Genomic DNA, 27,210 nt, shown 5'->3' with positions numbered 1-27,210 from the left:
TTAGCACACGTGCAGAGCCTCCCCTACAGGAATTGTGAGTGCTGGCCTGTGTATGACTAAATGCAAGGTATAAAACCTCTTGCAGTACTTTATCTAGAATTACTCAGTAACAGTCCTCACTGCCCCAAGTACTTCAGGGAATGTTACTGCCATTTAGCGGATAGTCTGTACAGAAGTGGTGAATGGGTGATCTTGCGCAAAGAGCCTGTTTGTAAAAGCAGCCAGTGCAGTGAAATCTGTTCCTGCTTCAAACCACGCCCCTTTTCCAGGAGCAGTGCAGATCTGGCAACTCCATCCCCCAAGGAGAAAGATCTGCTGCCCCCAGACTTCTGCTGGTGCTCAGTGTCGCACCCTGGAGGTTCCCAGGCGGCGGGAGGGAATAATCACATTATGCATAATGTAGTAATTCACTTGTTTATTCAAAAGTCCTCAGCTGTATATGTGCCGTGCCCTGGATTAGAAATGTGGACAGGGGCTTTGCTGGAATGGGCTAGTGCCTAATGTAGTTCCCACTGATCAATGGAAGAGTTGCTTCCTCAACTCCAGGGGCATGAGAGAAACAAATCAGCCTATCAAGCCTCTGCAGCGCTGAGATGTGTGCAGCGTTCTACCTCTATGTTTGTTGGAATCTGCTAAATGGGAATTGTTCCCAGGAGCCAACTGATTCCCCATTAATACGTAGCAAGAGGGATTCCTGCAAAAGGGGGGCTGGAATCCTCTTACCTGATAGTGCTGTAACTCGGTTAAACTCCCTCCATGAACCTGTCATGACTCTGAGCTCAGCCGGACGGGGTGAAACTTGAAAGATTTTCTTGCTGGCTCGGTTCCTAGCCCCTGGTCCTCTTCTGCCTTAACTAAAGGGGCAAAATTGGGGCTGCTACAGAGCTTGAATCCATCAAGCTTATGCCCGGAAGTTTCTGTTCAGATCTCATTCCCCTCTCTCTCAAGAGGGAGCTTCTTAGAAGTAAAGTTCAAGGGGAGTAAGGTGCTTAAATACCTTGCAGATCTTGGCCTCAGTGACTAAGGGGCATTCCTGAGACCACAAGAAAGCTATGATGATCTGCAGGGACATTCGCTGAAGCGCTCTAGCTGCAGTACGGGAGATGCCAGTGCTCTAGGCTCTGTCTTCAAGTAAGCGAGGCCCCTTAATCAGACAGAGGCTGGCCACAGCGAAGAGTTTCTCTGATGGCAGATCAATTTCACAGTGGGGTAAACTGAGCCATAGTGAAGTAGCTGGGGGCAAATAACTTAACTTCTCTGTGCCATGGTTCACCTGTCTGTAAAGTAGGTATTAGTCTGATCCTCACGCAGTGCATCAGGTTCAGAACAAGACACAGAATTCAGGCCACTTACTTCCAGTTCCCTGCTCTGACTGTTAGACAAAACTCCTCCTCTTCCCCCCCCCCCTCCCCATGGGAAAGAGCACAGAAAGAGGCTCAGGTACTGCATGATTGTGCTTGCCAAGCAAGCCTGAGTGGAGCTCTCCACCTGGCTAGTCCCCTACCCATCCCTCTCCGCTCATTGAGGAAGCTATGTGGACTGGGCAAATTCCTCTGAACCAGCCCCCCCGCCTGGAAGAGAAGCTGGCGCTACCCCTAGCTGCGGGAAGCGGTGGTGACTTTCACATTCTTGCCGCTGCCGGAGGAGGATGTGGCTGTATCTTTCTTTGGATAGTAGAGAACCATGAACCAGATGAATATGAAGAAACCTGTGGAGAGAGAGAGGCCTCGGTCAGGGGCGGAAACGTTGGAATCTGGCCTGCTAGTGAACACTATGGCTAATGCCCAGGTACCTTTAGCAGAACAAGTTTGAACCTAGCCTCATTAGCTCTTAGTGCGCACAGGTGACAGCAGAGATTGGCTCATACCACGTTCCAGGGGGAATTTCACCTGTCTCCTGCTGCCTCAACAAGCCCAAGGACTTCCGAGGTGAGGTTGAAGGAAGCTCCTAAACTCACTTGCCCCAGCTGAGCCGCTGTTAATGTTCCGTCTCTCGCTAAAGGGGGAGAGTGCAGGTGGGGTGGTAGCCACTGGTGTGCCATCCCTCCCACCCCCTTCGAGCTACATCCCTCGCTCCTGGGGCAGGCAGCTCTCTAGCTCTAATGCTCCTCAGAACAGTGCGGTTAGGTGTGGCCCCCCAGAACTGCCAACCTCTTTAATAGGGAAGTGGGGCCTGCAGTGAGGTCCCAGCATGCACTGCTCTAGCTACAAGAGATCAAATGGCTGCAAGATGTAGCACTGTTCTTTGGGACCTACAGTTAGGGTGACCAGATGTCCTGATTTTATAGGGACAGTCCTGATTTTTGGGTCTTATATAGGATCCTATTACCCCTCCACCCCCTGTCCTGATTTTTCACACTTGCTGTCTGGTCATCCTACCTATAGTGCTAGTGTAACCCCCACACCTCCTGGGTGTGGTGTTCTGTCCCATTTAGTGGCACTGAGACCACTTAAAGAGAGAGTTAAATGAGTTGGCTTTTAGCTCATGTGATAGGCTCATGCACTAAGCTCTAGAGGTCCCTGGTTTGATCCTGCCTGCCGACGCCCAGGGTCTGTTGGCGTTACACTAGGGGGGTCACATCTCTCTATTAAAGGGGAGGGCAGCTGGGATCTGGTCCACTCTGAGCCACAGCTGTGGCCCTCCAGCCTCGGGTGAGTTGCCCATGCAGCCGCTGGGCACCACTGGTATGCAGTGCCACCTGGCTCGGTGCTTTAGCTGGGAGCTGTGCCCTGACCTTGGAGAGAGTTCAGTACTGTGAAGAGGTAGGCTGCAGGCACGGACATGGTGCCGTAGGTGAAGAAGGCCAGCCCCCATGTGGCTCCCAGCAGGCAGGAGAGGCCGAGCACTGTGAAGCCCCTCTTCCAGGTCTCTATTTTCTCCTCCTTCCCCGCTGTGGTGCGCTGCAGGCTGAACAGCTTCCAGGCTACAACCACGAGGACCAGGGTGTTGAAGAGGAGGATCAGGCCGAAGTAGCTGCAGTTGGTGATGTAATGGACCACCACGTGAGTGGAGTTTATCCAGCACCTGCAAGGGACAACTCAGTGAGCCTGGACGGGGGGCAACTGGGGATGCTGTCAGGGCAGGGTGGGTGGCAGGCAATGGAATGGGGCAGCACACCAAGAAATTGCTCCTGTACGGATCGGCGCAGGTGGCTCTCCTAGCCTGGGGACCCCCCTTCATAGAGTCCCTCCTAGAAGGCAGGGCCAGGTGGTTTCAGAAGGGGGGGCAAGGATGGTGCGGGTGGAAGGTTGACAGGGTGGCCGAGCAGATCTCCTGCGGTCGGGAATGCCGCGGTGCTAGCGCACCCCTGGTCTGTGATGGTGGGCAGTGACGTTCTTCCCACTCTGTCACCACGGGAATTCCATCGAGCATGGCAGCAGGCAACGTGGCAATGGGTGTATACTGGGATAGGGCAAGCAGCCCTTTTAAACAAAGGCTTCCTGGGGGGTGGAGCCCTAGGAGTGGCCAAGCTCTAGGAAAGACCTCCCCTCCCATCCCTAGGACAGGTGGTCCTGCCAGGAGCAGGCTGGAACACGTATGCTGAAGGCCAGATCCTGCTTTCCTTGTTTTCCCCAATTGCCCGCTGAGGTCCGTGGGAGCCTCGGCTGCCCACGGAAGGCACTACTGGGCCCTGGGTCTTCCCCTTTCACTTGTACAGCGGGGGGTGTCCCCATGTCACAGCTGGGGCACAGTCTGGTCATAGAGCTATGCATGGGCAGTGCATGAGTCCTCCTTAGGGGGAGGCTGCGTGTGCCTGGACCGTAGCCCCCACCCTGAGGCCCACCTCTGCTCAGCCGCCTCCTCCTGAAGTCCCACCCATGCTCCACCCTGGCCTCGCTAAGCCCCTTCCTCAAAGTCCCTCTGCTCACTGGCTGTCCACTCACCACTTGCGCGTGCCTCTTCCCCCCCTCCTGCGAGGCCCCCATGCAGGTGGAGCTGGGACGGGAAGAGGCAGAGCCATGGGAGAAGAGGACGAGCGGGAGATGGAGCCCAGGCCAGGCTACAGCCGGGGCACCCACCCTTTCAGCGGCGGTGCGCTCCAAAGGCAGCGGGCTGTCTGTTTGGGGAGGTGTAGCTTCCCCTGGCCTCGTATCCCCGCCGCCTCTGGGGCTATGCCAGGGCAGCCCTGCAGCGAATGGGGTGGGCTTGTTAACATCGCTGCAGGGCTGAACCTTGGACAGCGGGCGGAAGCTTCCTGCGAAGCTGAGGAGCAAAGTAAAGATTGGTCCAGTTTCCTTTCTAAGACAGCCCAGGAGCAGGAGCGGGCCCGCTTTGCCCAAGCCAAGCCACTGAGCTAATCCACACCGCCGGTAGCTAGCCGAGAGGGTGCAACTTACAGGGTGACGGCGGGCTGGTTGGCCATATCCGTAATGGTGTATTTTCCATAGCTGTTTATGCTGCCAGTGATCGTGACCACGAGAGCAGGGAAGCCTGAAAAAGCAAAGGGAGGAGGCCGTGAATGCCCGAGGAAGGGGGAGATGGTGGGGGCTATTTTTTCTTTCTGTTTCTAAGGCCTGGTCTACACTGGGGGGATCGATCTAAGCTACGCAACTTCAGCTCCAAGAATGGCATAGCGGAAGTCGACATATCTCAGATCGACTTAGAATCACTTCCTTCGCATCCTCGGGGCGCGGGATCGACGGCCGCCGCTCCCCCGTCGACTCCGCTTCCGCCTCTCGCCCTGGTGGAGTTCCGGAGTCGAGCGGGGATCAATGTATCGCGTCTAGTGTAGACGCGATAAATCGATCCCCGATAGATCGATCACTACCCGCCGATCCGGCAGGTAGTGTAGACGTACCCTTTATGCTCTGACCTCTTGTCCATCTAAGCCCAGGTCCAGATGGGATCTGAGACAACAGGCAAATCTTAGCGGACACAAACTGTTTTAAGAAGCCATTTTGCGGAGATGTGATATCATGTGGAGACTTAGGTTGGGTGGGCTCTGGTCAACTTCTCCTACACTCCCAGCAGTGCTGCTGTGCCTTGTTAACCGCTGCTGGGGGACTGATCTCTGATAAAGGTCGGCATTTAAAATCCAGAGGATCTAACCTTCTTACTAAGGCAGGTCAGACTTTGACCCCAAACAGGTTGGCTGTGTCCCTTTAAGAGCTGGCCCTAAGCTCTCCATGGCTAGGGAGCCCACCGTTGAGCCTCACAATCCAGCCCCTAGCAACTTGGGGGAGATGCAGCCTACCCCAGCCGACGAGGCACAGCTTCACCATGTAGTGCCGCATGTAGATGTTGGTGACTTTGATGACCAACAGGTAGACTTGAAAAGCCTCGATGGCCATCCAGGTGAAACAGCAGAGCAGGCAGTAGTGGGTGAAGCCTCCGATGCCCTGGCATAGCCCCTGATGGCCCAGGCTGATGATCCATTTGTTCAGCAGATAGGCCAGGTTCAGGAGGAACAGGCTGCTCGTGAGGTTCACGTGGATCTTGACCGTGTCATTGGACTGGAATTTTTTGTAAATGAACCTGAGAGCGAAATGAGGCTCAGTGAAGTCAGCTCAGGAAAAGAGTGACACCCATCAAAGAGCATCGCTGCTCTCGGGGCACCAATTCCCCACTGCCTCCTAGGAAACCAAGGGGCGGATATTCTCATCCCTAAGTGGGGTGAGTTAGGCCCATGAATGTGGGTTGTTGATTTAATCGCTCCCGCCATGTAGAGCGAGAGACACGTTAACTCCAGAACTTCCTAATGAAACACAGAGCAGAGAGAGACGTGGCACAACCCAGGGGAAAACAAAGGACCTGGCTGGGGGCTGGGAGAAGAGAGGATGAGAGGGGAGGAGACTGGAAGCTCTTTGGGTCAGGGACTCTTTTGTTGTTGGTATTTGTGTGCATGGAGCCCAACACAACGGCCCCCTAGTCCCTGGTTGTGACCTCTGGGCCCTACTGCAATCCAAGTGACTGGCAGAGAAGGGGACAAATGAGCCACTCAGAGGCTGCCCCTCGCAAGGGGGTGACTGCGGCATGAGAGATGCCTCAGGAATCCAGGACCATGGACTGTTCTTGTTTCCCTTCCCCTTGACCCTGGGGGATTTGGGGCCAGTCTCAGCCCTGGTGAAAGCAGATGTTACAACCAGTGAAGTCGCTGGAACGGCACCAGTTTGAACTCGGGCTGAACTTGGCCCATAGACTCTGCCTTCGCCCAGCTCCAGGCTCCAGCAGGAGGGTGGGGATGCCAGGAACATCCAGAGAGGGCCTGAGGGAGAAGCTGGAGGTGTCCTACCTTAGAGCAAAGTACAGGCCGATGGTGAGGGCTGAGAAGAACACGGAAATCCCACAGCCAACGTTTGCGATAGTTAATAACATCTGGGCTGCGATGTTGTCTAGGGACGGAGTCTGTCAAACACACACACAGGCGCTGGGTTACCACAGGCGCGGGCTGGTGTGACAGCAGAGGACATGAGAACACAGGCAGCTTAACAACCTGCTGGAGCCGCTGGGAGCTTCCGGGCAGGGCTGGGTGGGGACTAAAGAGGGGGGCTGTTGCTGCAGGCCCAGCTTGCAAAGCCCCTGGGTGAGGAGAAGGGGAGTGGAAGTGCGAGAGAGCTCGTCAGGCTACCCGGCTAAGCGCAGCACAAAAGGAGAGCCGTGGTTCTGAGCAGACCAGCCACTCCTGCCATGCCCTGGAAAGATGGGAGAAGGAGGAGCGGGGATTAGCTAAGGTTGCCATGGACAGTAATGACTGGGCAGCACCTCAGGCTGGGAGAAGAGAATTTGAGTCTCTCTGCTTTGGTATTGCAGGCCAGATGCTTAGCTGGAGAACGTCCCCCTCTGCCATCCAGCCGCTGAAGGTGCTGGATTGGGTTTGTTGCTGATTAGAGACCAGGGGCTTGGAGAGGTGGAGCCCAGCTTTGTCCCTGGCGCTGGGCTGACTTTCTGGCCTCAGATGAGGTGTAAGCGTACAGTTCATATATGGAACAGCTCCAGGGCAGATTGAACCCGGCCTCTGGGGCTCAGGATGGAGCAGGCAGCAGAAGCCAAACTAAAAGCAGTAGGTACAGGGTATACGTGATACCATTAAGAGGGTGAAGAAGGTCAGGTGATCACAGCAGCACATGGTCTCCCTGTCTCTGGGTATGGTGAGGCAGCCAGATGTGTTCCATCCTCCACGCTTGCCTGAAAAATTCACACGGAGAAGCTATGGCGTGGAAACCAAGCACATCCTCAATCCTCGCTGCACACTGATTGTCACAGCCACCAATGTGAAACGGCAGCTGAATGGCTCTGTGCGTGCCCGGGAGATCTCAAAGCACAGCTTGAGGAGACCGTGTAAAGCCTCCGGTTTGGGAAGGGGATAGTGAAGCAACGGACATGGGGTGGGATGAAGGGCTCGTTTGCCATGGCTTGCAAAGACCATGGTATAGGCTCAGATGCGACACTGATGGGGGACATATACGTATATATGGTGTCTGTCTAGCCTATGAGAACAAAGGACATATACCATGTGACAGCCTCTGGCACAACCAGAGCCCGGACATTAAGTTATTAAATGTGAAATACATCTTCAGGCACAGATGAGGGGCTCCTCCCCTCATTAGATACCTATGCACGGGCTGGTATTTCTGTGGGGGTTCCTGTATTGCTCACCTGGCTACAGATAAATTCTGAGGTCTGCTTACCAGAGGCCTCTCTGGGGATTATTCTAACAATACATTGGCTCGAGCGGTTCTTGCCTGCCTGCCCTTGGGCCTGCCCCCAAGCCGTTGAACAGGACCAGACCCAGGACCGGGCACTTCGAATTTGTGAGCAATTGCAGTTAAAACACGTCAAGCAACCGCAGCCCAACCAATTCTGAGTGAGCGCCGGCGCCCACAGCATTCCCAGACACAAGGGTGCCCGTGTTGCCTTCCAGACAAGGCCTTGGCACTGGAGGGCGCAGGCGTTCCACAGAGGTGAAGAGGCAGGCGGGCACTGCCCCATTGCTGCTAGCTCTCAGCACAGAGGGGTTGGCAGGTCAGCAGGGTCCCGCTGATCTAGTCCCACCCTGGTAGGCCCGAGGTGCAGTCCTTTCTGGATGCATGACTTGTCTCTGCAAGGCTTTTCCTGCTCTCATCTCGAGCCTCTCCTGGGCTGTTCCAGGGTCTGCCTGCGCTCCCTGGGTGAAGCTAGTGTCTATTCTCAGTCCTGCCGAGGCCCTCCGCTTCACGTACCTTTCTTGGTGTCCCAGAAGACGCACTGAACGGGCAAGTTCTGCAAAGACAGAGCGGGTTAGTGAGCAGGGTGGCCTCCCTCGACGAGGTGGAGAGGAGAGGGGAGCGGAAGGCTGGCTTACCCGGGGCAGTTGTCCGTGGGAGAAGGTGAGTTCTACACAGTCGCTGAGTCCAGCGATTTGCCTGCCTCCCACGTTCACACTGACCGTGACGTTGTCTAGCATGGTGCCTGTCTGGTCCGGGTCCTGCGGGACATTGGCATCGTTCCATGGCCACAGTTAGTGTGTAGGCCTGAGGACCCCAAGCTCCCAAGGGCAGTAGAACCCGTACCCACTTAGCGCAGTGCTCTGTCTCCCTCTAGTGGAGACTCAGCGGTTGATGAGCCCACTTGTCTAACAGGGCTGAATCCTTTAGCTCAGGAAGTCGAGGTTCATGCCTTTAGATCCAGCAGTCCTAGGCTTGTTTCCCTGCGGCTGCTGCTGCCCCACCGAGGGCTGCAGCATCACACTGCAGCTCTTGTGCTGCCATGGGTCCTATAAGACTCTGTATGGCCACAAAGGAGTTAATTCAGTCACCTGGCCTTTATGCCTCTCAGCATCAGCGGTGGAATCATGGATCAGTGCCTACTTCATAAGGACAATGTACCCTCATGATGCCAGGCATAATCTGATCCCTGCCATTTTCCCCTCCCTATTCAACACCGCCTGATCAGTGAGGTGCATGATGGGGGCGTTCGCTTTCCTCTGAAGAATCGGGATAGTTCAGGGCCGGAGGCAGGATGGCTAAGAGATCAGCTGAACCTCTGCTCTGACTGTTACGGCAACGCTTACCTTAAACATGCTCACTTCTCCAACGTCAAGCACCAGCACTGCCACTTTGACGTAGTCTGTCTTATTGTGAAAGGACTGAAATAGTCCCCTGGGGAGTCTTATGTTGCTCACCTTTCCCTTCACACTTGTGTCTAGCTCCTTGGGGACCTACGCCGTGGAACAATAATAGTTGATTATTATTTGCTAACAAAATGCCTTGTTCTTCTACAGTACCTTCCATCTCAGGATCCACAAACACTAGTGAAGCCCCCGTGAGGTGGATATTATTTGGGGAAACCGAAGACAGAAACAGGAAGTGACTCAGAGCATCTGTGGCAGAGCTGGACCGAGAACCCAGGAGTTCTGACACTCAGTTCTCCACTCTAGCCACTAGAGAACATTGCAGCCTAGCTGTTGCCACACAGGCAGGGTGTAACCTCTGTGAGAAGAAGGAAGTTCTTTCAGACAAGAAGGACCCCAGCGCCCTACGTTTGCTCAACTAACTTGGCACACACCAGCCATGGCGGTGAATGTAAGAGCTACAGATAGCGAGATACAGCTGCCAGCATCCCCCACCTTCTCTAGTGGTGTTTTCAAGAGGATGTTTTCTTCACAGCTCTCTTGCAGCTGGAAACATGGGCTCTGAAGAAGCACCTGGCTGCATCATGGCTTGCAGTGCACCAGCAGGGGTTAGCTCAACATGGCGGCCCTGGGGTGTCTGACTGAGAGGCTAGAGGCCCAATGATTTATTTCGCCCCTGCTCAGAAGGAGACAATGCTGCCATTTTGGAAGGAAGGTGTTTGCTACCTCATTCGGCGTGATTGTGAAGACGAGATCGTGGGTGATGGAGGTGCTCACGTTCTGGACCCGCGCCTTTGTCTTGTTTAAGTCTATGACACTCTCATTCACCTCTTCCCCGATGAGGTACTCCTCGAAGGCAGGCCAGAACCTGCAATGGGAGGAGGGACAGGCTGAGAACTGGTGGAGGGGGTGCAGCTGCCGGAGGCCCACACCTGCTCTTGCGAGGCAGGAAATGGCCGCCATGGACTAAGTGTCCTATGCCCCAAGAAGCTGAAGGCAGGGAAGTGCTTCCTAGGCATGTTTAAGCAAATGGGGAGGAGGGAAGAGAGCCAGAAAAGAGCCCGGCTGGTGTGGACGATGGGAATAACCCTTCCCAGTGTGGGAGGTCACGAACTCTTCACCTCAGAACAAGGCAAACTCTGGGACTGACAGACTCCTCTGTCCTGGTGTGGGCTGGGGGAAACTCTGGATAGAGCCCCTCTGGCCAGAGGATGAGCCCTTTCCTGCTGGGCCAGGTTCCTCCCTCCTGGGCCAGGATGTGGGGGAATCCTGGGTTAGCTGCTGGGGCACTGGCCTGCCCCTCTCCCTTAGCCATGAGGGACCTTCTTCAACAGAGCCCTGCCCGGGTGACGCGCTCATTCCCCGTGTGCGCGCCCTCATACCTGTGGATCTCGTCCATCACACATTTGCAGAAGGCGTTGGCCTCGTTCTCCAGCTCATCACACAATGGGGAGATGCTTGTGATTTTGTTGACTGACTCCGGTTGTATTGGTAAACCTCCATTGGTCAGGCCGATGTCACAGCAGCTGCGGCTAGAGTCCCCCCTGGGTTCTTCCTGCAAAGCTGTGGGAGGCAAACACAGCAGTGGGGGTGTTCCCAGGTCTCCCCGCATCATGCTCACCCTCTGGCCGTCAGGGAGTGTGTGGGAAGCAATTTGGAAACCCAGGGTTACCGGGAACAAAGGAAAGTGAGCAACGAACAGTGTCCAGGGGGCTGTGACTGCCTGAAATGAATGGGCTAGAGAAGAACCAAGATGCCCCCGCAATGTTAATTCAGGGGCTCAGAGGGGCTGCAGCTGGGCACCTCACAGGGGAGCAGCAGGAGTCTGGTTAGTTGCGCCGGGGTGCGATCTGTGAGCCTTGGCAGTCCTTTGCCTAGCTTTCATTGCATGGCCAGAGGAATCTGACAGTGGATCAGAGCCTGTCCTCTGTGTTGGATTGTCCTGTGCAGCCAAGAGACCTGCCCAGATGCTCTGAGCTGGATTCACCCCAGCACGAACACCTGCAACGCCTCTGATGTCAAAGGAGTGGCACCTACTTCCTTTTGGGCTCTCTCCCTCCCTCTGGGATCCGCCCGTCCATTTTCCTCTTTATTCCACCCCTTGGCACCCATGGCAGCCCTCGAGCACGGGAGCCTGCCAGTACAGCAGCAGCACAGCCCCTGGGCTGGCCAGGTGGAAGGAGAGACTCTTGAGAACAACACAAGACGCACTGTCTCTGCCCTCCCCTGGGATCTACTTTTGCTGCTGGGGGGAGCTCAGGTTTGGAAGCTGGTTTCCTCACCCCCCCTTTCTGTCTGCAGCAACAGCATCTCCTCGTACTTCAGGCAGACTTTCCTCACGCCTAGCCTGTGATCTGGGCGCTCTTCCTTTTTGCCTCGGTCCCATGGGACCAATCTAATTGCATTGCAACTTGGCAATGGAGAGAGAGAATCATCTCAGCACGAGACCTGATATAGAGCAGCTTTCGGGCTCTTGCAAATGAAGGCAGATCATGGGGCACACGATTCTAGCCGGAGATGGGTCCAAACCAAACATCCAGATCCAAACGACCCTGAATGTCAGCTCTTCACGGAGGCTGCACCAGGCCCATGTCACACCAGGGAGGTTTGGTGGCAGTGGCCTGGTTAATGATCAGATGGAATTCCTTGGACATAAATCCCTGACTGGGATGTGGTTCTGCCAATAAACCTGTGTGAGCAGCCTACAGCTAGGCACTTAAAGCATCTCCCAGGCTTTTAGGAACATCTGGGGTGAGCCCATGGAACAGGGCCCAGCATGGGCGAAGGGGCCGTTCGGGTGGGATAAGGGTATAACCAGGAGTCATGGGTGAAAGTGAGACAATAGCAATGTGGGCTGAATATGAAGGAGAGCTTTCCTGGCAGTACTTAGTATGTGATAAAGTTTTATATCTTCCTAGCCCTGTACAGACATTGGATAATTAATCCTACAGCACCCAGGAGAGGAAGGTGGGTCACTAGTCTCGTCACCATTGGCAGACGGGGAAACGAAGATGAAGTGACTTGCCTATGTCACACAGCAGATCATCAGTAGCACAGCCCGGATTGACTGAGGGCCTCCTAAGGAGGCTCCTTCCTCAGCCCACTCTACGAGGCTGTGGCCCTGTCTCCCACAGGATGCAGTGAGTCTGCATGAACAGGGGTAGCTGTGGTTACCCTCCCTCATCAGCCCAGCCCTAGCAGTGCCTAGTGGCAGCGCAGAGACAGGAGGTGGTTGGCTCGTTGGATTATGGGAGCTGAGGGTGCAGGGTTGGGGAGGAGGTCTGGGTTGGGTGGCTGTGTAAGGCACTCTCGCCTCGGCAGAGGAAGGAAAATGGAAAGCAGAGGCAGAAGGAGATCCCCTGGGATTCATCCTTAGCAAGCCTCACAGGGATCTGCACCTGCAGCCCAGCCCCAGAGCACGAGGCCCGGTTCAGCAGAGGAGGGGACTCACCCTTGCAGCTCTCTTTTCCTCTGATGCAGTCTGAAACGAAAGGCAAATGGACAAAACCACCAGGGTCAGTGAGTGGCATCAGAGGAGGGAAAAGATCATCACCACAATGCATGTGACCCAGCGGAAGAGCCATTACATCACTCAGCGCTTCCTCGCTCCCACGACACTGGAGCCAGCTTCAATCTATCTTGTCCTCTCTCTCCTCCTCCTCCTCGCCTTCATTGCTTTCCCCACCTCCCTCCCTCCCTCGACCGGTTCCCTCCCGTTGGCACTAGTTGGGCTGGGAATCCGGGCGCCAAGGGTTAACAGATTTTCATCTTCATGTCAGTTGCTTGTATGTGGCGCGAGAGTTTGCTCGATCCTGCCCCACTTGGAGTCCCTGAAAAGACGCCCAGTGAGGGCAGTGGGTGCTGGCTCGACCCACAGTGAATGCTCAGATTATCTTTGGAACATATTTGCATAGATACTTCTGGCAGGATTCCCCAGCTCTGGCTTATGTGTGGTGTTCCAGGGACATCTGCCAGCCCAGCAGAGGTGTTCGAGGCCCTCCCTCCCCCATCATTCGGCCGTAAAGCAGATCTGGCCTCCTGGGATGTAGCCAGTATACTCAGCATACAGCAGGCTGTGGCAGGCGACCCCTTTCCATTGGATTGGGCGAATGCTCATGATGTTGGTTCCCAACCTGCCCTACCCAGGACAATGCAGGAAGCACAAAAATCACCCCACCAGCTGCTCCCCGGCAGACACCAGGGGACTGGCGCTAGAGTCAGACAACAAGCCAAACTTGGTCACGTGACCAGAGGGCAGGCCCCCGACGGGCTGCAATGCAACATATGCCCAAGTCAATCGAGCCCAAAGAGAGCAAAAGGCTTTGGGGAAATCATCTCTCTTGCCATTCCTAGCCCTCAGCTGATCGCTTTGGCCTTTCAAATGGACGTGTCTGTCCCACTGGTTAAACCGTCACTGCAGTCCAGTGGTTAAACAGTTCGTTAAGAGGGGGGCACTTTTCCCTTTTCTTTCTCAACGCCCCAGATCCACTAGGCCAAAGCACAGGAAAGCACCCAAGGCATCTGCAGGCGACACACACACACAGTGGGTGGCTTTCCCCCACCAACACCTTCTCTTCTACTCACCCAGCAGTGGCAGGAGGCTCAGGGTTGTCACCATGAAGGAGAATTTCATGCTGTGCAGCAGATTCACCATTCTCCTCTCTTGTAAGTTTCTCTTTCTATCCACACCCTTCTCTGCCCCCTCCTGCTTCCTCTCTCTCTCTGGCTCTACCTCCAGCCCTGTGCTCTGTGGTTTAAATTAGGCAATGGAAGTGTCATTTCCTATCTGAAAACTTCACAATCCTTCCTGCACCTTTGCAGAGCAAACTCGCTGATACAAGCTTCCTGGCTGATGAATGACAGACAGCTCGCCCCAAAACTCAGAGCTGGTGTTCTCCTTTCCTGAATCCTGACCCATCTCGGGGTGGTTCTGAGGGTTCCTCTCCTGTCGTTGTGGGGCCACAATCCCGTCTGAGCCCCTAAATCTCCTCTCTTCTAAGCGTTTGGCAATAAACATGCCCTCTGCCTCGGGTCTAAGGTCGATGCTGCTCAGTGGGTCAGAGGGCTAGAAGCGCCTGGGGAAGATGCGCCCCTTGCATTCCAGCCCATCGAGCACCCAGATGCTGTCATGTCTATGATGCCCCTATGTCCCCTGGCCCAGGAAAGTGATAGGTTCGACGTTTCCTTGCCAGCGCTCGTGGCTTCTTGCAGGAAAGACCGTATGTGAGCCCTGAATGTAGGTACCTTTCCAACAGCCCTTCGCCAAAGCAATATTACCATCTCCAGTTTGTCAGAAATCAAGAATCAGTTCCCCCAAATCATAAGGTTGGCTTAAAACTCATGAGAATCAAAGAAAAATAATAAATGCAGGGTTCCTTTTCTATGTGTTTTGGTGTCCCAGTCATCAGGGGGCACGATGACAAGGTCTTCCCCCCCAACCCTGAGCACAAGAAAGGAACTTTTACAAAAATAAAAATTGAAAGCTGAGAGTCTCACCTCATCACATGACCCCAGGAGCTGGGGCTTTAAGAAAAATCTCAAATAGCTTGAGACTTGCCATAACACCATGAGAGTTGGCAACACTGCATGTGCTGTCAGTCCCAAGTTCCCAGCTCCTCCACACCACAGTGCAATGATGTCAGATCCAGAACCCCTAGTCAGCTGAGCGAAACCACTGGCCTAGCTGACCGCTCATGGGCCACTGGACGTGGATTCAGAATTAAAAGCAGGGGAAGCGCTCAGTGGGTTTCCATTCCTTGAGCAGCATGGGCAAATGAACTCTGGGGACTGGAGTCTATTCTCCCTTTCCCATCCCTGGAGCGTCAGGGAGGGGTTAGGAATAAACATGAGGCCAGATTTTAGAGAGGAAATATGGTTCAGTGCTTAGGCTGCTAACAAGATTCAAGGGACCTAGCATAATGGGGCCTACAAGCCTCTGTGCAAGCCAGGAAGGGGTTAATAGGCTACACTGAAGGACCAGAGGGTCCTGTGGCACCTTTGAGACTAACAGAAGTATTGGGAGCATAAGCTTTCGTGGGTAAGAACCTCACTTCTTCAGATGCAAGACTTGAAGATGCAGACTTGCATCTGAAGAAGTGAGGTTCTTACCCACGAAAGCTTATGCTCCCAATACTTCTGTTAGTCTCAAAGGTGCCACAGGACCCTCTGTTGCTTTTTACAGATTCAGACTAACACGGCTACCCCTCTGATACTGAAGGACCAATTAGCCTAAAGGCAGACACCTGGAGCTGGAAACAGGATTTCAGGGAGAGGCTTAAAAAGAAGAGCCCTTCTCAGTTGCAAGGGGACAGGCAAAGAGAGCAGGGGTGTAGAGGGCTCCCTGTGAAAGATCAAGATGGTAAGTCCAGGGGTGGGTCCCTAGCAGATCTCCCTGGAGGAAAGGGAAGAGTTTATGGGGATGTTGCTCAAGACGTGTTTTGAACCAAAGGCCTGGAAGGGGTGGATCTGTAGGTGACTGAGCTGGGAGCCTAAGTTGCAGCACCCCAGAAAACTGTTGGAGAATGGAGGGAGCAGCAGATAAGGAAACTGAGGTTGCTGTCCTACCCAGTGCTGGAAGGGGGTGGTCTGGTAAGGGGGTGCAGCTCTCTACAGGAGCGATGGGGGGGGGCATATTGATCAATCAGAGATTCCACACACACTGGCATGTGAATAATTTGACCTACCGCCATGAACGAGACAACCCCTTTTAGGCTAAAAGAATTTTTCCCAACTACTTTGAAATTTGCTGCGTTGTCGCTTCTGCGTGTTGCTTGGAGACATACGTTTCCCGCCGGGGAAAGTCCCTCCATATGTATTTGACAGTCAAGGCCTTCATAACAACATTGTCAGCAGTCGTAGTTCTGCCTCACTGCTCAAGGATGCTAGAGCAACAGAGCTCTAGCTAGTACCCAGAGCCAGGTTGGCATAGACCGTTCTTCCTGTTTGCTCTTAATGAAATTGAAGGAAGGTGTATGTGTGTGTGTGTGTGTGTGTACGTACATGCACCCTTTGCACTGCAGCTCTCCCCACACTGAGGGTTGGGAACTCTTTTCCCCTCAGTGCTGTTGGTTGTTAGTGGCAGGTTCTGAACGTGCAGTGCAGACACCCACGCAAATGTGTGACTTCCTCCTTTTGTATCGCGGCTCTCCAGGGTTCTGTATGGCGTAATTCACCATAGGGCTGAACGCCTGCCAATGTGAATCAGATGTAGGAGCTGCTCCTCTTGCCATTCTTTTGCACGTGCCATGACCCCATGAGTGCACGTGTACAAATGCCCCCTTGTGTGAGTAAGCGCAACGGTTTTTGGCACCCAGAACCCTAAACGAACGTGGCAATGGGAAAAAATGACACCTGCACAACAGCTCTGCTCCCTGGGTGTCGTCTCAGCGATGGTGCCTCCCTGTACCGGAGACGCTCCGGTGAGCCCTGGTAGAGGCCGGACAGCTATGGGACAATGTGCTGGAACCTAGTGGGGCTCATTCCACGCCAGCCGAGGCAACACGATCCTGCGTGAAATAAGTGAGTAAAGGCAGCTGGGCGTAGTGTGTCAGCTCTGTGGGGCAGGATCCCGTTTGGTGTTTGTACAGCATCGAGTGCTGTACAGCCTGGTCCGGGCCCATAACGAGGGCTCCTAGGCACTCCAGTAATTCCAATATAGACTAATAATTGGCTTGTGGGTGATCCATGCCCTTTCACCGAGTTCAGTTTTTCCACATTTAATCACAGGGCTGTAATTCAGCCTCCGAAGCCAGTTGTGTGTAAAGCTAATTAATTAATTAACAATCACTTGGGACTGGGACTGGCATGAGATCCGGTGGGAATCCTACGAATGAGCCTCGGGCAGGAGCTGAGGTGGTACCTGGGAGACTGGCACAAGAAGGAAATGATTGTAACAGCGAAGGACCACTCCTCCCCCCCGTGTTTCTGGGCTAGTGTTCGCAATGGAGCCTTTGCTAAATGCTCACCAGAAATAATATTAAGAAAACACGACAGTTTCAGGGTTCAGCACCCAGATGCTGGGAAATGGCAGTGGCAGACCTGCAGGGACCACCTTAACTCTGCCCCTGTGCGTATGTGCATAAGGACACGATCGCGCTCAGTTTCTCACACACTAACACAATAATTTTACTTCGCACTTTTCATCCATGGATCACAAAGGAGGTCAGCATCATTGTCCCCATGTTACAGCTGGGGAAACTGAGGCACAGGGGTGACTCAAATCTAGCTCCTGAGTCCCAGCACACTAGACACTCGGCCATACTACCTCTCTGTAATTTAATGTTTCATTTCTTATGGGATGGCAGCATTCTGCATGTCCCCAATAGTCCCTGGCTATTAACACACACATGCACCTGTGTCTTTTGTCTGCACAGAGGCCTGTGCGTGGGAATGTGCACAATAAGGCTCTCCAGTGGGAGGCAGATGGAAAATCATGTAAAAACTTTTTTGGACGTGACTTTTTGCTGCCGTTTGTGATGCCGCAGACTGGGGCCTAAGGGTCCTATTGGCACTCGTCTGGGGTCACCTGCATAATTTATTGAATGGAATGAAAAGAGCCCAAGCATAGGCCAGATACACCCATTATGCATCCTTCCTCCTACACACGTCGGTGCTGGCAGGGAGGGCAGATGTCTTTATTGCTACGTAGCTAGGACCACTCATGGGGGTGGCTCTTGAGCAACTCTCTCCAAAGAAGTGGCAATACGAATGTTTATAACGCAGCCCGCCAGCCTGGAGTGGGATTTCATTCCACCCTTTTTCAGTGAGAACCCCTTGGCCTTTTCCATGCTGAAGCATGTTCATTGGGATGATCTCAGTACTTTATACCCGGCATTTACAGTCGGGCAAGTCATGTCTCTCCAAGTGCTGCGTAAAGCTGATTGAGAGGCTGCTCTGACACTTCAGAGGAAGACCGGCCTTGTGGCCAAGACGTGGGCTGGGAAGGTAGAAGCTCTGTTACCACACAGACAAGTTGCTTAACCCCTGAGTTTCCCCAGCTTCTTGTGCGAGCATGTCTCCCCGGAGCGTTGTGAAGCTTAGTTCAAGGGCTGTAAAGCCAGGAAGAAGGAGCCCACGGGTACCATGCCACGCTGTGGGAACAGTAAGAGTTCGTGGCAGTTCTCTTGTGCATGATGGGATTCCACAGCACATACGGGGGAAATTGCTAAAGGCACATACGGCTGTCAGGCACCTAGGCCTTAATCCTCAAAGGTATAGAGGTCCCCCTGGAAATCTTTGGGAGTTAGGTGCCTAAATCTCTTTGACAACTTGGGTCCTAATTCTCATTGCCTTTCAGTGCCTACTTGCCATGTGTACCTTTGAAAATCTCTCCCTAAAAATACAACAGGGATCGAGTAGAGAATAAAGTCCCAACACTGGATCAAGTAGAGAATAAAGTCCCAGGGACAGACTGCATTGGAGTGGGAACACTTTAATAAGCCGAAATCAGATTTGACACCCCCTCTCGGGGAAGTGACCCTGCAGTGCGACCTACACACAATGAGGGAGATTTCCTACAACATATCTGGGCTGAGATGCCCAATCCCCGTTGACTTGCAATCAGAGATGGGCGCCTTACCCTTGTTTGAATGCCACTGAAGGCCATGAATTACATCAGTGTGAGAGGAGAAGTGAGCCCTAGCAAACCTGGGCTCTCTTGGCAGGGCCGGCTCCAGGGTTTTGGCCGCCCCAAGCAGCCAAAAAAGAGCTGCGATCGCGATCTGCGGCGGCAATTCGGCGGAAGGTCCTTCATGCCCAGCGGGAGTGAGGGTCCGTCCGCCGAATTGCCGCCGAATAGCTGGACGTGCCGCCCCTCTCCGGAGTGGCCGCCCCAAGCACCTGCTTGCCAAGCTGGTGCCTGGAGCCAGCCCTGTCTCTTGGACCCCTTGTGGAGAGTTAACTCCAGAGCAGAAGCTCCTAAGTCAGTGATGGACTATAACCAGTTCCGGGATTATCTTTCTTTAGGACGGCTAGATCCAGTGGCCCAGATGATCTCAACAGCCACACTCAGGTAGCTGGGACCCCGACCTTATGGGATTTAAAGTGAACACCTTGAATTGCACCCAGAAGCAAAGAAGCAGTCACTGAATCTATGTAAGTACTGGTTTAATATTTACTGATCTATCAAAACATCTTCCACCAGCTGTAGCTTCTGAGTACTGTACAGAGTACTGAGCTACTGACCACAAGCATAGGCCCGAACAGACCACATTATATTAGACCAAACCATTAAAAAATAAAAAATAAAGTGACCCAAGCCTGGATAAGTTAGGGTTACCATCTGTCCGTATTTCCGTGGACATGTCCGGCTTTTTCGTCTTTAAATAGCCGTCCGGGAGGAATTGGTAATAAGATAGAAAGGTCCGGGATTTCCAACCCCCATGCAGAGTGCGGCACGGCTGATAGGGTGGCTGGGCCCGATTGAGCCGCTCCCATTGGCCTCCAGCAGCCAGAGCCCCTCCCCCCTCTCCCCTCCCCCTGCCTCAGCATTCTGTGGGGGCTATGCACACGGCAGCCTGCTCCACGTGGAGCCAGTGGCTCGAGCGGCATGGTGGTAAGGGGAGTCCCGGGGGGCAGCCAGGGAGCAGGGAGAGACTTCGATGAGTCGGGAGTTATGGGGGTGCTGTCGGAGGCGGGGATGTGGAGAGGGATCGGAGCAGTCAGGGGACAGGGAGCAGGGGGGTGGATGGGTGGGGGGGTCTGGGGGGGGGCAGGGGGGGGGGAGGGGTGGGGGGGGGGGGGGGGGGAATCAGGGGACAGGCAGCGGTTGGATAGGTGTGGGAGTTCTGGGGATCTGGTGGGGGTCTGGATAGGAGTCAGAACAGTCAGGGGACAGGTAGGCAGTGGTGTCCTAGGGGGACAGTTAGGGTGGGGGTGTCTCAGGAGGGGGCAGTTGGGGATAAGGACAAGGGAGGCTTAGATAGGGGGTGGGGTCCTGGGGGTGGTTAGGGGCAGGGGTCCCGGGATGGGGCGATCAGGGGACAAGGAGCAGGGGGGGTTGGATGGGTTGGGGGTTCTGTAGGGGGTGGGAAGTGGGAGGGAGGGGCTAGGGGGTAGGGCTACCCCCTGGAGTGTCCTCTTTTTTGAAAGTTGAAATATGGTAACCCTAGGATAAGTGAAAGCCAGATGTGCAAGAGAAGGGTGACAGTTCCTGGCCAGCTGCTGATGAAAAGAGGCTTTCACAATCATTGAAGCAAGCTGGGATTCTAGGCCCACGAGAAGAACCCCAGGACATCACCACATTACAATGCGACAGGGGGACCAGCCCCCTTCAGGAATGGGATCCGCGATCTCCAGCTCTGCCATGGCCTCTGGAGCATCCCTCCAACTCTCTAGCATCACCTCTGCCCTGGCTGGCCTGATCGTTCAGGCCCAGGGCTGGGTAGCTGTTGGGGAAGCACTGGCAGAACCGCATGCAGGTCTGATGAATGGGAGACACAGCGCTGAGTTGCACCTGTACACCGAGGGCTGTCTGCTACAGCCCCATGGCCTCACTCTCCCCCAGAAGCACCCCACACACCTTGGGCAGGAGGGGTGACCGCACCCCCCCCCAGGCCTTGTTACCTAAGGGGCACATAGCCCCCACGTGCCTGGTCCAGTCTGGACCTGCCACAGCCGCTCATGGGCCTGTGCTGTATTCTGAAGAAAATGAAACCTTTACAGCTGCCCAATCTCTCCTCTGCACTTGGGGAGTCACTTGGCAGCTGCCTGATGTGCCTGGAGCCTGGGAATGGTGGATTCCAGGCTCTCCCCTGCCCTCCCTCTAGGCTGTGATGTGGAAAGAGCTGTGAAAGGAGCATGAAACAGACTAGGTCCCCGATCCCCTGACAGCGAAGGCTGCAGCCCTTGCTGGCTTATAACACCCTCTGTCTTTTCCAGTGACTTTATACTGAAGTGGTGATCTACCTGGGAGCCCAGGTGTGTGCGTGTGATACAAGAATGGTGTTTAATGCAATGGGAACCAGACAGAGCTGGACCTGAGAGATCCAGAAGGGAATGTGCGAGAGAAACCGAGCTGCTGCCGTGCTCTTAGCGTATAACAGACTCTATGCTGACAGTTCAGAGTGTCTGGGAGTGTGTGAATTTCTCTACATTCCTTGTGATTATACGTGGCCGCGTGTAGCAAAGCAGGAGCATCAGACAAATGTGATGCCTCCACCTCCCCTCCGGGAGTGCGATCCCTGGTTCTTGACTCACGGGGCAGAGACAGTCCCAGCTGTGACCAGAGAAAGCGGGTGATTCAATCTGCGCTCGTGCGGCTGGTGCTGATCGGCAACCTGGTGCTGTCGGAGTTGTTCAGTGAGGGGTAGGACTTCGACTTTCTGACCTGCAGCACCATTGTCCAGTACCAGAGGAAGATGAGGAAGCCTGCGAGAGATGGGAGAAATAGGAGAGCGCTCACTGGGCAGGGGTAATGCAGAGAGAAGGACAATGGGTCACCTGACGGCAGGGGGAGGCTGGCACCCTGCCTGAGCATGGGTGCACCCTGCCAGCTCAGCCCATCACTACTGCCACTTTAAAGGAACAAACTATACGTCAGATGAACTGAGCTAACAGGGTCTCGGATCCATCACTGTACTAACGTAGCAGAGCACTGTCTCGCGCCTTAGCTGGTGCCACCCTCGTGTGGCCATTGGGTGCTGTTGCACAGAAAATCCCAGGGCCCCACAGGCAAGATGGCTAGGTACAGCGAGGCACGCTCTAGTACGGAGGGGAGCCTCTCCCCCACGGTGAGGAATAGGGCACAGGATTGTGGCGGCCTCATCAGCTGCTCCTCAGAGAGACTCCAGACTCCTTCGCCATTTACCCCGAAACTCGCCCTGGGGTGACGGCACGTACGCCAGGTCCCACGTCGCCGGGAGAGGGCGAGATGGGCAGAGCGTGCCCGGCCCTGCGCGCTCACCTTGCAAAGTGTTGATGATGGTGAAGAGGTAGATGACGACGAGCTGGAACGATCCCGAGGAAAAGGAGAAGAACGCCAGGGCCCAGGGGATGCCCAGCACGAGGCTCAGGCCCAGGAGAACCAGGGCGTGCTTAAGCTCGTGGCCTCTGTTCCTCTGCCTGAGGATCTCCCGCACCATGGCTCCCAGCATGGCCGTGTTGAAGAGGAACACCAGGCTGAAGAAGCCCCGGTTGACTATGTTATGGATCAGGGGGGCTGTGATCCAGCATCTGGAGGGAAGAGAAAGGCAGATAGTTCAGGTCCGTAATCCTCTGCTAGAGCTCGGGGGACCCCCTGGCACATTCGGCCTCCAGCCCAGAGTTAAACATGGAGGCCGGTCTCCCAGCTGATGTAAGGCAGTACAGCTCCACTGAAGTCACGAGAGCTTTGCTGATTTCCTCCAGCTGGGGATCTGGCGGGAGGGAGAGGTGGGAGGAAGAAAAGATTTCAGGGAAAACCCCAGCAGAGGGGATGTAATCTGTTGGTCTGATGCAGGGTGCACACCGTGTGTAACTGACTCACGGGAGGAGGCACTGCTAGCGATGGTATAACCAGGAACATGGTGATGCCATTTCAATTACTCACATGGTTGCATTGGTGGATTTCTCAAGGGATTCAACTACTGCAATGGGGAATGGTCCATAATTTCTCTGATTCGCCAGGAAGATCACACCCACGATAAAGATGGGAAGCCCTGGATGCAGAGAACAGCATTAGGTAGTTCCCCTAGCCCCAATTCCTGTCTTTGCAGGTCCCTGAAAAAGGAGCCCATCCTTTCTACTCCTAAGGAATTGACCGTGGTGTTCTCCCATACCCTTTGTCACCCTAGCGGTGGACTGAGGACAGTGCATTGAACAGAGATGGTTGGGTACAGCTTTGGGTCCTCATGTCCACACTGCTAATAGGTTCCTGGGTGTTAAGGCCAGAAGGGACCTCTGTGATCATCTAGTGTGACCTGCTGCACAGCACAGGCCAGAGAAGTTCACGCAGTGCCTCCTGCCCATAGCTTGTGTTTGAGTAACAGTGTATTTTTTTTTTTTTTTTTTTTTGTACAGACACAGCCAGTCTTGACTTAAAGCCTTAGTGATGGAGACACCACTGCCGCCAATGCATTAGTGAGGGGACTGATCTCTAGCCTGAATTTCTCTAGGTTTAGTTTCCAGACATTGGTTCGTCTTATGCCTTTGCCTGCTAAATGAAACAGCCTCTGCCCTCAGAAATCTCTTCCATGTGTAGGTACTTGTGGACGGTGAGCAAATCATCCTCTTATCCTTGCAAGAGGAAAGTCTTTTGGGGGCGGGGGGGAAGAGGCCTGGCATTCTCAGGGCCATCTCGGCCTCCTTTCGTACTCACCCCAGCCCACCAGGCAGAGCTTGAGAATGAAGTGCTCCACGTAGGTGTTGAAGACCTTCACCACCAGCCTGTAGAGATTGTAGCCCTCAATGCCCATCCAGGTCAGGCAGCACAGCAGGGAGAGGTGCAGGAACATGCCGCTGGCTTTGCAGGCTGCCTCGCTGCCGATGGAGGCCAAGTGCTCAGTGATGAGGAAGCTCACGTCCAGCAGGAAGATGGCCCCCAGCAGGTTCATGTGAATGTAGATGTTTACGGTGCCGTCTCTGTGCTTCCTCCTGGGAAAGGGAGAGGAAGAGATTTCATTGCTGCTCCTGGCTGGGAGTCCCAAACCCAGCACCCACAAAACCCCACGATGGGGTCCCAGGGCTTTGATTCAAGCAGCTCACGCTAACCAGAGACACGCAAGAGATCTGTGTCTTAACAACAGGAGATGGTGAGCCCAGTGCCTATTCCAAATGTGATGGCCAGCTGATGGCTGTGATGGGTGAACACGCTGAGCCACTGGTAACTGCAACAGGTGAGCGATCCTGGTCCCCTTGTTCCACTGGGAAGCTACATCTCTGCTGGCCTTTGAACCATGTGTGCAGGCGATGGGTTTGGCCATTGCGTACAGCGAATTTCTCAAAGGAAGCCTCTTTTAGCCTGCGTCAGGCCCTTGTTAACGCACTGCTAAAGATCGGTGCGTGCGCACGCTCGCTGCATTAGTGCTAAAGACCAAGATGGCGGTTAAGATTATAAAACATGATAGGTGGTTCTGGGGGCCCATCTGGAGACCCCATAAAGGGGTCTGGTTTCTAGGGGTGGGTGCTCAGCACTTCCTGAATATCAGGCCCCTTTCAGGTGTCTCACGTTGGGCCCCCAGAATCACCAGTCCCTTTAGAAAATCTTGGCCAATCTGTGTGTAATGGCAGCCGAGGGGGATGCTGCCTGCATGGGGTAGCGAACTGGTCAGCATGAGCACGAGTTACAGGCTGCTAGCTAATCCCCGGCCCGAACCATAGTACTGTACCTGGAGCAGCAGCAGAAGAAGATGATGGTGAAGAGGGAAGCCACAGCTGAGATAATGCAGCCAATGTAGGTGATAATCGTCAGGTACTCCTTGTGGATGTAATCTATCTCTGGAGAGGACATCTGAGAATGGAGAGGACGGGGAGGTGTTAGAGCCATGCTGGGCAAGAGCTGAGAGCTTTACCCATCACTGCGGAGACCGTGCAGTGAGGATGCAGAGCGCGCGAGTGGGAGCTGGTACCCGGTACCCACCATCAGCACAGCAAAATAGGTGAGGTGGTTGCAACGACAGACTGTCTGGTTATTACCCATCTCTGTTTCACAGCCATCACTTTTCCAGCTGCCGCGGCCATCTGCAAAGAGAAAAGCAGTTTCCTGTTGAAGGTGGGAGGTTTCACACACTCAGCCCAAGTCAATGTTCACAGAAAGTCTCTGACCCACGGTGTCTGCAAGCAGGTGAGAATGAGAGAGTGCTTTGCAATGGGGCCCAGTGACTCTCGTACAGACCACATGGCAGCACTGGGGACTCTTCGAACCCAAAATCACTCCCACCCATATCTGCGTGGAGAGCAGGGCCTGGGACAGATTCTTTGGGATATCCATGAGGGAACCGCCTGAGATCTAGCCATCCACGGAGATCTATGGGCTGTCCCCCGGCATTAGAGGAATGGCAGGATTCACAGATAAGGGGAGGCTGTCAAATCAAGCCCCGTTGAGGCTGAAAAGGAGAAGTCACAGGGAGCTGGAGTGAGTGACACAGATTGGAGAAGGACAGAGTGAAAACCAATCAGCGTCTCCTGATGGAGAAGGGATGGATGTATCCAGCCACTGACCATGTGGTGGGCCAATCCCACTCCTACTGAAGTAAACGGGAGTCTTTCCATCCACTCCAATGGGAGTTGGACTTGGCCCAGAGTTTGTCTCTACAAGAGTTAAAATACCAAGGACAGTCCAGTCCCATGCTTCAGGTGGTAAAGTGACTGATGCTCACTCCCTTCCTTGGGCAGCAAGGCTAGGGGTCTGGTTCCCACCTCACACCTGTGCAAAGCCAGCATAAGGTGCTGTCAAATCGGGAGGGTAGCACTGGACTCCCCCACTGCACAGGTGTCAGTCACCGCCTGCTCTCTCTGAGATACTCACGGCTGGAGTTCACGTCCCAGAACACGCACTGTGGAGTCACGTTCCTCTGAAAGGACAAGAACATGGGTGGTGATGCATGAGCCTCTCTGGGTTATTCACGGGGCAGGCGAGTTTGGCTGAGGGGCAGATCAAGGGGCAGATGGGGCAGGAGGAGAAAAGAAACTCTGGCCCTTGTCATGTGACTGGGGCCAGGAAACAAAGATCATTCTCTCCCCAGCAGTCCAGTCCGTCACCTCCTTTTTCAAGAGGGAGGCTGCTCCCAGCAACAGCCTATCGGTGCAGGGAAAGATCCGACACCGGCTGTACCGTCTCTCTGGAAGTGGCTAGTTGGCCTGAACTACGTGTTTTGGAAGGGGATCCCCTAGAGAAGATGGGGCGACAGAGCCGAGGCAGAAGCTGAGTTTGCAGGGTCTCAGCCCCCCCCCCCCCCCCACCCTGAGCAGACTGATTGGAATGGGGCCGTTTCTCACACCTACCGGCAGCTGGACATGAAAGAATTTGAGGACCACGTCCTGTGGGAGGCCTGATACGGGGGTGTTCCCCACGGTGATGCCAATCACCTTTTCACCGAGCACCCTGCTGCTGTTCTGGTCCTGAAAGAGATGGAAAGCCCGTGATGCCAGCGTGGGAGAGTGACAGCTGCCGGGCACCAAGCTGCTATAAACCCCCACCCCGGAGATCTCAGACCCAGAGAGCTTCCTTGTCACCTTCCTCAGCAGACAACACAGACCCAAGGAGGGTTTGTGCACACAGGCTACGGGAGCCGGCGCAGTCTCTCCTCAGGCTGTGCCTCGCCGCTGTCCCAGCTGATGTAGCACTGGCATCTGGGGGAGGGCATCAGGACACCAGGTGGCAAAGGCCAGATCACAACCCCCAATGGTCCAGCTGCTCCGGGGTCCTGACGCTGAGAGGAGCTGCAGGGTAAGGTGCCACCTTCCATACTGCCCCTAGCTGTACAATACCCTGCTGGGGCCTGGGCTGGAGGCATTTCTTCCGGAGCCCAGCCAGGGACCGGTTTGAGCTGCAGTCGCTAGGCACAAAGGGAGATCGCAACTGGCAGAGCTTTGGCCGGAACCTGAATTTGGGGACCCTCCTAGCACTGTCCCGGTGTGTGTCTATGATGGGCCCACAGCGTTTTCCAGCGGGGAGGCACCGTGAGTACGCTGGCCTGGCTCCTCTGGGAAAGGGAGCTCAGAGCCTGGCTAAAGGCACACTGCAAAAAGAAGCTGTTGGGTCTCATCCGACTCAACCTGTTCACACAGGACACTGTGCCGCTGGGGACAGTTCAGGGGCAGGGGTGGGGGCCAGGGCTGGCACAGCAGGGGGTGCTGTGAGTCGGGGGAGGGGCAGTGGCAGGGCTGGCACAGCAGGAGGTGCTGTGAGTCGGGGAGGGGGATTGACAGGGCTGGCACAGCAGGGGGTGCTGTGAGTCGGGGGAGGGGCAGTGGCAGGGCTGGCACAGCAGGAGGTGCCGTGAGTCGGGGAGGGGGATTGACAGGGCTGGCACAGCAGGGGGTGCTGTGAGTCGGGGGAGGGGCAGTGGCAGGGCTGGCACAGCAGGAGGTGCCGTGAGTCGGGGAGGGGGATTGACAGGGCTGGCACAGCAGGGGGTGCTGTGAGTCGGGGGAGGGGCAGTGGCAGGGCTGGCACAGCAGGAGGTGCCGTGAGTCGGGGAGGGGGATTGACAGGGCTGGCACAGCAGGGGGTGCTGTGAGTCGGG

The 27,210-nt window shown here is 54.8% G+C and overlaps 2 protein-coding genes across 4 annotated transcripts in view; both read right to left on the bottom strand.

Moving 5' to 3' along the window:
- Positions 1–400: 400 nt before the first annotated feature.
- On the bottom strand, positions 401–13,765 carry ADGRG3 (adhesion G protein-coupled receptor G3). Its single transcript, XM_034788669.1, has 13 exons — positions 13,634–13,765; positions 12,501–12,530; positions 10,432–10,612; positions 9,776–9,917; positions 8,990–9,136; positions 8,282–8,404; positions 8,160–8,199; positions 7,025–7,125; positions 6,233–6,345; positions 5,195–5,475; positions 4,338–4,431; positions 2,735–3,024; positions 401–1,708 (listed from the first exon to the last, which is right to left on the bottom strand). Exons 1-13 carry the CDS (start codon positions 13,701–13,703, stop codon positions 1,596–1,598), a joined length of 1,725 nt encoding a protein of 574 aa, XP_034644560.1. The 5' UTR covers positions 13,704–13,765; the 3' UTR covers positions 401–1,595.
- Positions 13,766–20,045: 6,280 nt separating this feature from the next.
- ADGRG1 (adhesion G protein-coupled receptor G1) overlaps positions 20,046–27,210 on the bottom strand; it is a 41,257-nt gene continuing 34,092 nt past the window's right edge. For all 3 annotated transcript variants that reach the window (XM_034788610.1, XM_034788609.1, XM_034788611.1), the window contains exons 7-14: positions 25,967–26,083; positions 25,491–25,536; positions 24,603–24,703; positions 24,352–24,473; positions 23,343–23,617; positions 22,575–22,683; positions 21,951–22,219; positions 20,046–21,415 (exon numbers count right to left, since the gene is read on the bottom strand). In XM_034788610.1, the coding sequence (XP_034644501.1) occupies positions 21,288–21,415; positions 21,951–22,219; positions 22,575–22,683; positions 23,343–23,617; positions 24,352–24,473; positions 24,603–24,703; positions 25,491–25,536; positions 25,967–26,083 (1,167 nt within the window). In that variant the 3' untranslated portion in view covers positions 20,046–21,287. The remainder of the gene's footprint in view (positions 21,416–21,950; positions 22,220–22,574; positions 22,684–23,342; positions 23,618–24,351; positions 24,474–24,602; positions 24,704–25,490; positions 25,537–25,966; positions 26,084–27,210) is intronic.

The sequence above is a fragment of the Trachemys scripta genome, chromosome 13 (genome assembly GCF_013100865.1).
Source record: "Trachemys scripta elegans isolate TJP31775 chromosome 13, CAS_Tse_1.0, whole genome shotgun sequence".
Taxonomy (NCBI): Eukaryota; Metazoa; Chordata; order Testudines; family Emydidae; genus Trachemys; species Trachemys scripta.
This window is presented reverse-complemented; position numbering and strand designations above follow the sequence as displayed.

What these genes read in the sequence shown, in the direction of transcription:
- ADGRG3 (XM_034788669.1), bottom strand. Translation starts at nt 13,703, where the DNA reads ATGGTGAATCTGCTGCACAGCATGAAATTCTCCTTCATGGTGACAACC. An exon ending in GAGAAGTGAGCATGTTTAAG is followed by an intron (nt 8,405 to 8,989) that starts GTAAGCGTTGCC and finishes AATGTCCCGCAG; the next exon opens with GACCCGGACCAGACAGGCAC. An exon ending in GCTGTGCCTCGTCGGCTGGG is followed by an intron (nt 4,432 to 5,194) that starts GTAGGCTGCATC and finishes TTGCTTTTTCAG; the next exon opens with GCTTCCCTGCTCTCGTGGTC.